The 12,128-nt window shown below is 35.7% G+C and overlaps 1 protein-coding gene across 1 annotated transcript in view; it reads right to left on the reverse strand.

Annotated features, from left to right (window-relative positions):
- Positions 1 to 12,128, reverse strand: part of RIOK1 (RIO kinase 1) — a 48,258-nt gene that overhangs the window by 31,326 nt on the left and 4,804 nt on the right. Inside the window, exons 2-6 of the mRNA XM_007935338.1 lie at positions 7,902 to 8,079; positions 5,859 to 5,949; positions 4,677 to 4,746; positions 3,442 to 3,484; positions 785 to 877 (exon numbers count right to left, since the gene is read on the reverse strand). Coding sequence (XP_007933529.1) covers positions 785 to 877; positions 3,442 to 3,484; positions 4,677 to 4,746; positions 5,859 to 5,949; positions 7,902 to 8,079 — 475 coding nt within the window. The remainder of the gene's footprint in view (positions 1 to 784; positions 878 to 3,441; positions 3,485 to 4,676; positions 4,747 to 5,858; positions 5,950 to 7,901; positions 8,080 to 12,128) is intronic.

Here is a 12,128-nt window from a genome sequence, read left to right on the forward strand (position 1 = left end):
GAGTTTAGAACAGTCCTCTTTCAACTTTCTTAACTTTCTTGAGAATGTCATATCTTTTAAAGATAAGAATTAAAATATGAAACAACATACCAAAAGGTATGAAAAAAAGACATCACATATTTATATATATGCTTTTGTTGTTGTTGTTATGTTGAACCACCAGCCTTCTGGTTAGCAGTCAAGTGCCTTAGACACTACACTATCAGAGCTCCATTTATATACATAGATAGATAGATAGATAATAAAATCCAATTTAAATATATGTGTGAGGGGTGGTTTCATACCTTTTTTATATAAAGAATACCTGAGGACATTCTTACACCTAGTGATTTATAAATTGAATTTTACTGAGAACTGCTTCTCATAGGATTAGTTGCTAATTTAAAAATAATATATGTAAAGAAAAAAAATGGGAAAAAACTCATTAACTCATAGAAATGAGACAATAAGCCCCTGTTTCCATTAGTAACTTATTGATTAGGACTCAGGGTTATAGTACTGTAATCTCTAAACCAAATGTTAGGCAGCATAACTAGTTAGAGCAATGATTCAATATTGTAATGGTAGCAGAAAGCATAGTTAAGTGCAAACTTTTCTACTTAGACACAAATATTAGTAAAACAACTTGTACAAACACTGTCTTCAACCACCTGGACCCAATTTTTTTTTTAAACTCCTTTTCTATTTAAAGGCACAATTCATTTAACTACGTGCCTTAGTTCCATTTGGTATCTGAAATAAGAAAACTAACATGGAAAATTCAGTCATCCAAAGAAAAGCTCACTTCTTTTCCTGTGCTGATACAGCCATTTATCTCTGATATGACGCCTCTAGTCAACATCTTGAATAAAATCATTCGCGTTCTGGGATCCAACACCTAAAAAAGAAATGCATACAATAAAAAAAAGTCAGAAAGATGGCACCAAATTACTTCTCATTAACACATCTGACAATTAGTAAACTGCAAGGTAAGCTGCACTACAATATCCTGCTTGGCTCAATGAGAGCCACTCTGATGATGTTACTATCACTGTGACTTAGCAAATAAAATACAGATGAAGATCAAAGGAACCAGAGACAACAACAACAAAAAAGCTCATTCAGTCAGGGAAACCAAAGTTTACCAGGTTCAAGGGAGGTAGAAATCAACTCTAGGGCAACATTAGCTAATAGGAATATAATGCAAGCCATATTATTTTAAATTTTCTAGTCATTACATAAAAATAAAAAGAAACAGGTGAAATTAATTTTAATATACTTTACTTGACCCAATCAATTTATCTAAAAAATTATCACTTCAATGTGTAATCAATGTAAGAAGTTATTGAGGACATATTTTACATTCTACTTTTTATACTAAGTCTTTAAAGTCTGACGTGTATTTTACATTTAAAGTGCATCTCAACTTAAACTTGCCACATTCCAAGTACCCAATAGCCAGATGTGGCTGGTGGCTGTCATACTGGAAAGGCAGCTATGAACCAGGAGTCAGCACACTACAACTTGTAAGCCAAATCCATACCACAGCATGCTTATGTACAGCCCTCAAACAAAGAATGGCTTTTAGATGTTTAAAGGGTTGTAAAAAAGAAAAAGAAGAATATGAAATGAAGACGGCATGTGGCCCACAAAGCATAAAATATTTACTATTTGATCCGTATAGGAAAAGGTTGCAGACCCCTGCTACAGATGATTAAATCTTGGTAAGATTCTTCAACATCAGAGCAGTCAATTTTGAATAAAAAGGATTCCAAAGTCCTCTTTAAGAAACAGAAGGCAATGTACTTAAAGCCTGACCTTGTCCATTCCTGACCCTAAAGCAATAGCTACTTATTTTGCTTGCAGTTTTAAGAGACACAAGTCCGAGTGCCTTAACCAATGGAGAGGGAAAGTATAAACTGGTCAAGACTGACTATACTTTACAGTCTATCCTTCAAGGAAGTGGCTGTGATCAGGCCAGAACCCTAAAATATAACCAAACATATTATAAACCAAACATACTATAGTCCAAACAGTGGTAGACTGTAGGACTAAAAACCAAACTACAACCATTGCAACTAGAGAAGAATAAAGTGACTGAATAGAAAACCACTACCATCCCTTTTCTACTGTACAGGTAAGGAGAGGGAAGTAAGTTAGTTGGGTATAAGGATCTGGGTAGAGACCTGCACTTCTGCAAAACTGGTAGTTGCATGTTAGGGCCATAGAAAGGAAAAGGACCAAAATGGCTTAAAATACAAAAGGGAAAGAGAGAAATATGATAAGCAAATAAACTTACAGAAAAATATTTATTTTAAAAAGACAGCATAAAACTCAGGATATGCCCTTTATCATTCAAAATTAAACTTCGGAAGAGATGAAGAAGGGATTTCATGCCTAAATTATTTTAGGGTCTTTGAAAATTAAGGCTGCCTTATCTCTCTAGAAAATGAAGACACATAACCCACACTCTGCTGCTGCCCAACTAAGAGTGTAATTTTTCAATTGTACAAATGGCTCTGGGTTCCAGATAGATGCTACTGTCTTGGGGATTGAGGTGGACGACAGAAGAGGTGCTTGTGCCTTAAACCAAGGGTCTGCAGGTTGAAGAGGCTACTATTCCAAAATGTGTGTTTGTGAGTATGTGTATGAGTAGGGGAGAAGGGAGGGAGGCAGCAATAGAAGTGTTCTGACCCTTTAAATCATATTCTTCACATCAAAAATCTGGGCCAAAGCTAACATTCAATCTTAACCCTTGACATGTGGGTCAGTTGTTATTAGTTGCCCCCAAGTCAGTTCTAACTCATGGTAACCCCATGTGTGCAGAGTATAACAGATGCATGGGGTTTTCAAGGCTGTGAGCTTTCAGAAGCAGATCACCAGGCCTATCTTCCAAGGTGTCTCTTGGTGGATTCAAACTGCCAATCCCAAAAGGTCAAAGCCTTAACTGCTTATGCCACCTAGAGATTCTGTGTGGGATAATCAGGGGCCAATTTTTCCCCATTCTTGAACAGAAATAAAACAAGCATAATTTTTAAACAGTAAAAAAATAAGAAAAGATTTCTAACTGGAAATTTGACAGCCTTACCTTTCCTCCTGTCTGTGTCATCCACCTCCCACTCCAGCCATGCTTTGTGGCAAATACCCTATCATCTGGGAAAGCTCACAAAATTCCTGCAGACCTTACTTAGAGATAAAAATTCCTAGGCAGATATTTGCTTTTGCTTCCCCTGACAAAGAGAAAGCATTGCATGGTGGTTTCACATGGTCACAGAGGGACCATAACTCTAATTTATTTACTAATAGTCATATTAAAGTAAAATGCAGGCCTATAAACTCAAAACTATAAAAAGGAGTAATTTTAGCTAACATAGTATTAAGCAAGAAGGATGAAAGCAAAGTACTAAAGAGAAAAAGAAAAGCTAATTTAAAATAAGAGCTTGTGACACATTTCAATTGTACCTGTTCTACAGTTGCTCTGTCTGCCTTATCTTTGATGCGATACCTAACCAAAAAACAAAGAAGTATAGTTGACATGTTCAATAGTGAGAAAAATCAAAATATAAAGCTTCTAAATGTAAATCATCCCAAGAAAATTCCTAAGTAGGTAGTCTGATAACAGATTTCATGATCCTATTATAGCTTCATGACTCAGTGAGACCTCCTTCATAACCCCTTAACAAAAAATTCACTTCCCTAGGGCAAAAAGGAGCATATTTGTAGTAGGAAGAGAAATTTCAATCCAGCAAACAGGACATATTCAAGAAGCATTAAATAAAAGAGATGCTGGACTGAAGTGAACTATGCTGGAGAAAAGAAAATATCAAGTCTGTTTGTACTGTCCTTCCAATCTTTAATGATTCTATCATTCTATCCAAACAGAAGTCAAGCCATTTAAAAGGCTTTTTCTTTAGTCATTTTCTATAAACACAGTTTTTTGTGGTTTTTTTTTTTTTTTTTTTAATCATTTCATGACTGTTTCTGAGTTTGGCATCAAAATGCAGATTCTGATTAGCTTCAGCTAACTTACTAGGTGACAATCTAGCATACTAAGCTAAACAAAGACTGTTGCAAAGTACAATTAATTCAAACAGAAATCTCAGTGAAATAAATTACTATGGCATTTCTTTGAAAGTTGGTATTTCTTAGACACAGCAATAAATCAGATGAAAATTAGTTTTTAACTTCAGTTCTAACACTGCTAATTATATGGTCTTAATTAACATTTTCTATAATAGATTGTTAATGCCTCAGAGTTATCAGCACGTAAGCCAGCTAGACTTAAAACAATTGGCTTTAAGAACAGAAGTGTAAAGGGAAGCAGTTCTCAGTTACATCATTATTTAGTTTTCATTTTCCCTTGAGTTTTTAAAAATACACATAGAAGGGAACAATTTTTAATAAATTCTAAGAAGGGAATATTTTTACACTCTAACATTTTAAAGTGAAATGTACACACTGCTATCCTCAAGCGAACCCCTCCTTGAATTTCATTGACACTATAGCTTTACTGTGTATTTCTTAAGATGACTCATTTAATATTTTCAACTTACAAAGGCAAAGGCACTTAAAAAACAAAAAAGAATTGATTTCATATAAAAATGAACATCCTTACAAAGAACTATGACCAGTATGCTACTAGATTTGCCTAGAACTAGCATCTATGGGCCATGTTTTATAGTTCAAAGAGTACTTACATATCTGCTTCCTTTTGTCGAGACTTTTCAGCAACTTTATTTATGACAGAATCAGTAACATTTAGCTTATCTAAAAATTAAAAAAAAAAAAAGATATAAGCAATATGTAAGACAAACAGACATTAATAGTTTCTGAGTAATAGGATACTTTACCCCTCCTCCTTCTTTTCTATATTTTTATTAAACACAGGATATATTTTGGTACTAAAATTTTTAATGTTTTGAAGATAAACACAAACTTGTATTTGCTTAGTAAGGGTTGCTTGTGTTACTTTCATCATGACAACTGTTATTTCTGAGCCACAGAAATCTAGAAGAAATCCCTTCAAAATATTATAGCTACAAACAGCAAATTTCAGACACTTATTAAAATTTTGTATAACCAGTTAAGATAATAACTGCCTGAATTCCAAGCTTAATACTATAAACTTCAGTTTCATTTCAAATTATAGGTTCCTTATAGGCAATGAAGTACTGCACAATACTTTCACTCATTAATTCAATTATTTGTTGATAGCTTTTGAGTAGTCTAGATATACCAAAGAAAGATGACCTTGGATTTTCCAAGGAATGAGGGTTTAAATCAACATTTTGATCCCTTGCATGTGTTAATTTAACAGCTCACATCTACACGAAAAGTCTCTAGTAAAACAAAATAAAACTATATTCTAGTATTTTCAACATCCTAGCCTAAGATGAAGGAGCTCTGGTAGCATAGTGCCTAAGGCACCTGACTGCTAACCAGAAGGCTGGTGGTTCAAACCCACTAGCCACTCCTCGGAAGGAAGGGTGGGCAATCTACTTTCGTAGTGATACTGCCTCGGAAACTCGAAGAGGGGTCTCTATGAGTTGGGTCCAATTCAACGGCACATAACAACAACAACAACAGTCTAAAATGGTACTATCACAAAATTTAAAAAAGTAGGCAGTAAGTCGAATGAGTATCTGTTACTTCACATTCCTACAACAGATGAGAAAATTAAACAATCAAAGCATAAACTTACGAATTTCCTTGAAGCCACCTTTTTAAAATCACTAAAAGTTTTCTTCTCTAAGTACCATTATTCAGTCAGCAACACTTGACTATATTCATTTGTTAATAAAAATTTAATAACACTTCATGGTTTTTGAAGAATTTTCTCAAATATAAACAAGTGAGGTTAACTTGTTTTATAAACTCACCTAGATTAATTTTATTCTCAAATTTCCGTAAGACTTTATCTGCTGGGGTAGACATTTTGGCAGAATTGTTGTTAGAAGTCTGTCGATTTGCCTAAAAGAAATAGTTAGTCTAAAGCAACAGCTGCAAATAAAAACCTAAAGTTTATCATCACGTTTTTTTCCCACAATCATATTTAACTATTAAAGCACCAATATTTAGGAGTAGCCTAGGAAAGAATCAATCGTACTCGCTTACAATTTTTTGAAAAAGGCATTTGAAATAGGAATAGTTTGAAGTCACTGGCTAGAACAAAGAGTGTAATTTGGGGAATTTCATACAGTTATCTACAATGTGTTCCTCATTATTATAAATTTAAGAAGTTAAAATTAAATGCATTTTTCTAATTTGACTGGTTTACAGATTTAAAACAAAGAATTGCCATTTTCAACCTCCTGCCAAGTATATAATAAAGAGTTAAGACCAACATTAAACTGGTTCTTAGAATTTTATTTTGGATCTAGAATGGGAAAGGGAAAGAGTTAAGAATGAGGCTTCAGTACTTACACTGGCGCTATGCACAAACTAAAGTAATGGCAAAAACAGAAGAAAGTGAAACAACATTCAGGGCCAAAAATAACTACTGGTTCAATCCGTTATCTCAACGTGGAACTCTGAGGCTGAGTTCCTTCTTCTTTGTACAGAACTTTTTAAATATCTGTATTAAATTTAACTTTTAAATATTTCTAAAATCAAAATTATGTATGTTCATGGTAGAAAACACAGATTAAAAAAAAATAATTGAAACGAAAATCAATTGCCTATAATTAAATACACTATTGTTGTTGTTGTTATGTGCCGTTGAGTCAGCCCAGACTCATAGTGACCCCTCCTTGGGTTTCTGAGGCAGTATCACTATGGAAGTAGATTGCCCCATCTTCCTTCCCAGGAGTGGCTGGTAGGTTTGAACCGCCAGCTTTCTGGTTAGCAGTCAAGTGCCTTAGGCACTATGCCACCAGAGCTCCCAAATACATGATAGTTAAAATCTAAATACACACAAACATATTCCAGTCCTTTTGTTTTTTTTAAAAGGACGACACTTTCTTTTGAAATTACTCAGTCTCACCAAGAAATCAATGGAGGGGTTACCAAAACATGATCACAACTAGGTGTGAAATTTCCTTATTTTAAAAATTCATGCATTCTAGTCCATGATAAAGCTATTTTAAGACCAAAGGAATATTGTTTTTTTTCCCTCCATATTTTCCAATAACCTTCATGCTCCAGAAAGATTCTCTAACAATCTTCTGGCTCTGTGAACCCCTGACACACTTAGTACTTCCAGTTTGAGAAGGAGGTTCTACATGGTTTGGTAACTTGCTTTTTGTACATGGTACCTGATGAAAATATGATAAACATATTTTCATTAAGTCTTCAATTGTAATACACTTTATGACTCTATAATATCCCAGCGAGTGAACAATCAGTCTCATAGTAAATTGCAATTGCTGGAACTTTGGGTTATTTCCAATGTTCCTCCACTATAAACAAAACTTGATGTGATCATTCTTGTAACTAACTCATGACAGACTCCTAGAAGAATTGCTGAGTCAATGGTTTGTAAGCTTTTATCACATTTATACTTACTTACTTGGTTATCAACTACATATTCTGTATCAGTTTCACAGAAGCTATCTCTAGATTTAATCTGCATTTCTTTAATTACTAATGAGGTTGAACTTTTTCTCCATGTTTCTCAACCATTTGTAGTAAACTATTTGTGTCTTCTCCTATGCATTTTTAAGGTTTTAATTCTGTGACACTTTAAGTAACTTTATAAATTAATAGATTATGGAAAGAATCTATACTCAGAAAATTATCAGAAATACAGAAAGGACAAAGAATAAAAAAGAATAAAGGCTGGAGCGACAGGGCTATGTAACCAGTGGAAAGTATTTCAGTCACTATATAACCACATGAATGAACAAGCCTCAATGAAAATCTTTTTTTAAAAAAAAGACATAACAGACAACCTAAAGATATATAGGACCATTTATATAAAATACCTGTGGGTTAATTCCATTGGACACATAACCCTTTGTGAGTTTCCCAACTCCATAGTCCCAGTCCCAATCATCATCTTCATCATAATCCTCCTCCACCTCCTCCTCCTCTACCTCATCTTCATCCTTACTTTGAAGGTCTTCATTCTCTTTTTTGACTGTCTTCAAGTTTATGTTCTCACTAGAGATAAAAATGTTTCAGCATGTTTATATATACTCTAATTAAACTCACATATACAATTATTTATGATATAATAATACCAATAAATCTAAAAAGTTCTTTTCCAACTTATCTCCTAATAAGCTCAATCTTCTTAATACCAAACTTTCCTGTTTTTTATACTTGTTGCAGTTGTTTGCTTATTCTCCATGCCCAAGTCCTACTAAGGAAGGAGTATATAAAATATTACATCTGTTTCTGCCTTAATGAAGTTAGAATTTCTGATCAAGGTCCTGACTCTGATTTGTACACTAAAACTCAACTCTAGGAAAATCTCTCACAGAGCTCTTTTAAGGGCATGGGAGAAGCTTTCTGATAAAATTTAGGAGTAAGTCTAATGTAGCCTTACTCAATGCCACATTGCAGCAAAAGGAGCTACAGCAAGATTTCATCACGTTACACAAAGAACTTTGAATCACCCTTGTTCATGAAGGGAAGGAATGGTGAATGCAGAGAACAAGCACTATGAATCAGTGAAGGAGTCTGAGTAGAAACAAAATAGGAAGTGGGGATGGTCAAAATGAGAGAACAGAGTCAGAGTGAAAAGAGTACAAGAGGGTATTTTTACCATGTGAAATTTCAGACCCAGTGTCACTGGGACTTCTTATTTTTTCAAGAGAAGCCAGAATCTGGATTTTTGTGTAAATCTTCCATTAAAAAAAAAAGAGTGACATAGTCAGTTTTTACAAAACACTTTACATACCAAACAAAACATGTCTGCAGGCCAAATTCAATCGAGGTGCTACCAGTTTTGACTTCTCATGTAGAGGCCACAGACAGAAGCCATATAAAATAACTGGTACTATGCACTACAAGCTTAAAAATAGGCATGAGTTTAAGTAAAGTCAGTTATCAATCCCAACTTATTAATTAGTCATGTTTCAAAGGACTCCAAATCTCCATGGGCATTGGTAAGATGAGAACAAATAATTTGCTATTTACTAGGATTTTATGCCACCACTTATCTGTCAGTTTGTCATACTATGGTGGCTTGTGTGTTGCTGTGAGGCTGGAGGCTATGCCACGGGTATTTCAAATAACAGCAGGGTCACTCACTGGGGACAGGTTTCAGCAGAGCTTCCAGGCTAAGACAGACTTGGAAGAAGGAAGGGGCCATCCACTTCTCAAAGAACTGGGCAGTGAAAACCTTATGAATAGCAGTGAAACACTGTCTGATATATTACTGGAAAACTTCATGAATAGCCCTGAAACGCTATCTGATATAGTGCCTGAAGATGAGCCCCTCAGGTCAGAAGCCACTCAAAATACTACTGGAGAAGAGCTGCCTCCTCGGAGTACAGCCGTCCTTAATGATGTGAATGGAGTAAAGCTTTCATGACCTCCATTTGCTGATGTGGCACGACTCAAAATGGGAAGAAACAGCTGCAAATGTCCATTAATAATCGGAACATGGCATGTACGAAGTATGGATCTAGGAAAATTGGAAGTTGTCAAAAATGAAACAGAATGCATAAAGATCAATATCCCAGGTATTACTAACTGAAATGGACTAGCTTTGGCCATTTTGAATCAGACAACCATATTATCTACTATGCCAGGAATGACAAATTAAAGAAGAATGGTGTGGCATTCATCGTCACAAAGAATGTTTCAAGATTTATCCTAAAGTACAGTGCTGTCAGTGATAGGATAATATCCATACACCTACAGGGAAGACCAGTTAATACTCCGAAAAACCAAACCAAACTCACTGTGTTCCAGTCAATTCTGACTCATAGCAATCCCTCCTTCGGTTTCCGAGGCGGTATCTCTACAGAAGTAGATTGCCCAGTCTTCCTTCTGAGGAGTAGCTGGTGGGTGTGAACCGCCAGCTTCTGGTTAGTTGTCAAATGCCTTAGGCACTATGCCACCACAGCTCCCACCAGTTAATACTACTATTATTCAAGTTTACGTACCAACCACCAAACCAAAGATGAGGAAATTAAAGATTTTTTCCAACTTCTGCAGTCTGAAATTGACCAAACATGCAATCAGGATGTGCTGATTATCACTGGTGACTAGAATGCAAGTTGGTAACAAAGAAGAATCACCGGTAGTTGGAAAATATGGCCTTGGTGGTAGAAATAATGCTGGAGATAGCATGAATTTTGCAAGACCAACAACTTATTTACTGCAAATACCTTTTTTCAACAACACAAATGGTGGCTATACACGTGGACTTCACCAAATGGAATACACAGGAATCAGACTGACTATATCTGTGGAAAGAGGTGATGGAGAAGTTCAGTATCTTCAGCCAAAACAAGACCAGGAAGTGACTGTGGAACAGACCATCAGTTGTTCATATGCAAGTTCAAGCTGAAGGTGAAGATAATTAAAACAAATCCACAAGAGCCAAAATATGATCTTGATTATATCCCTCCTGAATTTAGAGACCATCTAAAGACTAGATTTGATGCATTGAACACCAATGACCAAAAACCAGAGCAATTGTGGGAGAACATCAAGAACATCATCCAAGAAGAAAGCAAAAGGTCATTAAAAGGACAGGAAAGGAAGAGAAGACCAAAATGGATGTCAGAAGAGGCTCTGAAACTTGACCTTGAATGGAAAGTAGCTAAAGCAAATGGAAGAAATTACAAGATAAAAGAGCTGAACAGATTTCAAAGAGCAACTCAAGAAGACAGAGTCAATAATTCTAATGAAATGTGCAAAGACCTGGAGTTAGAAAACCAAAAGGTACGAACACACTCAGCATTTCTCAAGCTGAAAGAACTGAAGAAAAAATTCAAGCCTCAAGTTGCAATACTGAAAGATTCTAAAAGCAATATATAGAATGATGCAGGAAACATCAAAAGAAGATGGAAGATACACAGAGTCACTGTAACAAAAAGAATCAGTCAATGTTCATCTACTGCAGGAGGTGGCATGTTATCAAGAACCAATGGTACTGAAGGAAGAAGTCCAAGCTGTACTAAAGGAACTGACAACGAACGAGGCCCCAGGAATTTACAGAATATCCACTGAGATGTTTCAAAAAACGGATGTCAGACTGAAGGCACTCACTCAGGTATGCCAAGAGATTTGGCAGACAGCTACCAAGACAACTGACTGGAAGAGATCCATATTTGTACCCATTTCAAAGAAAGGTGATCCCATGGATTGCGGAAATTATCAAACATCATTAATATCATACGCAAGTAAAATCTTACTGAAGATAATTAAGAAATGGTTGCAGCAGTATATTGCCAGAGAACTTCCAGAAATGCAAGCCAGATTCAGAAGAAGACATGGAACAAGGGATATCATTGCTGATGTCAGATGGATCTTGGCTGAAAGCAAAGAACACCAGAAAGTTATTTACTTGTGTTTTACTGACTATGCAAAAGCATTCGATTTTGTGGATCATAAGAAATTATGGATAACATTAAGAATAGGAATTTCAGAACACTTGTGTTCATCTGGAATCTGTAAATAGACCAGGAGGCTGTCGTTCTAACACAACAAGGGGATACTGCATGGTTTAAAATCAGGAAGGGAGTGTGTCAGGGTTGTATCCTTTCACCATAGTTATTCAATCTGTATGCTGAGCAAATAATCCAAGAAGCTGAACTATATGAAAAAGAACATGGCATCAGGATTGGAGGAAGACTCATTAACAACCTGCGATACACTGCAACACAACTTTCCTTGCTGAAAGTGAGGATGACTTGAAGCACTTACTGATGAAGATTAAAGACTTCAGTCTGCAGTATGGATTATATCTCAACATAAAGAAAATTAAAATCCTCACAAATGCACCAATAAGCAGCATCACAACAAACGGAGAAAAGATTGAACTTGTTAAAGATTTCATATTACTTGGTTCTAACAATCAACACCAATGGAAGGAGCAGCAAGACATCAGATGATGTATTGCACTGGGCAAATCTGCTGCAAAAGACCTCTTTCAAGTGCTGAAGAGCCAATATGTCTCTTTGAAGTCTAAGGTATCCTGGTAGCATAGTGCCTAAGGCACTTGACTGCTAACCAGAAGGCTGGCGGTTCAA

This window comes from Orycteropus afer, unplaced genomic scaffold (genome assembly GCF_000298275.1).
Source record: "Orycteropus afer afer isolate SDZICR_OR568_19922 unplaced genomic scaffold, OryAfe1.0 scaffold00027, whole genome shotgun sequence".
Classification (NCBI taxonomy): domain Eukaryota; kingdom Metazoa; phylum Chordata; class Mammalia; order Tubulidentata; family Orycteropodidae; genus Orycteropus; species Orycteropus afer.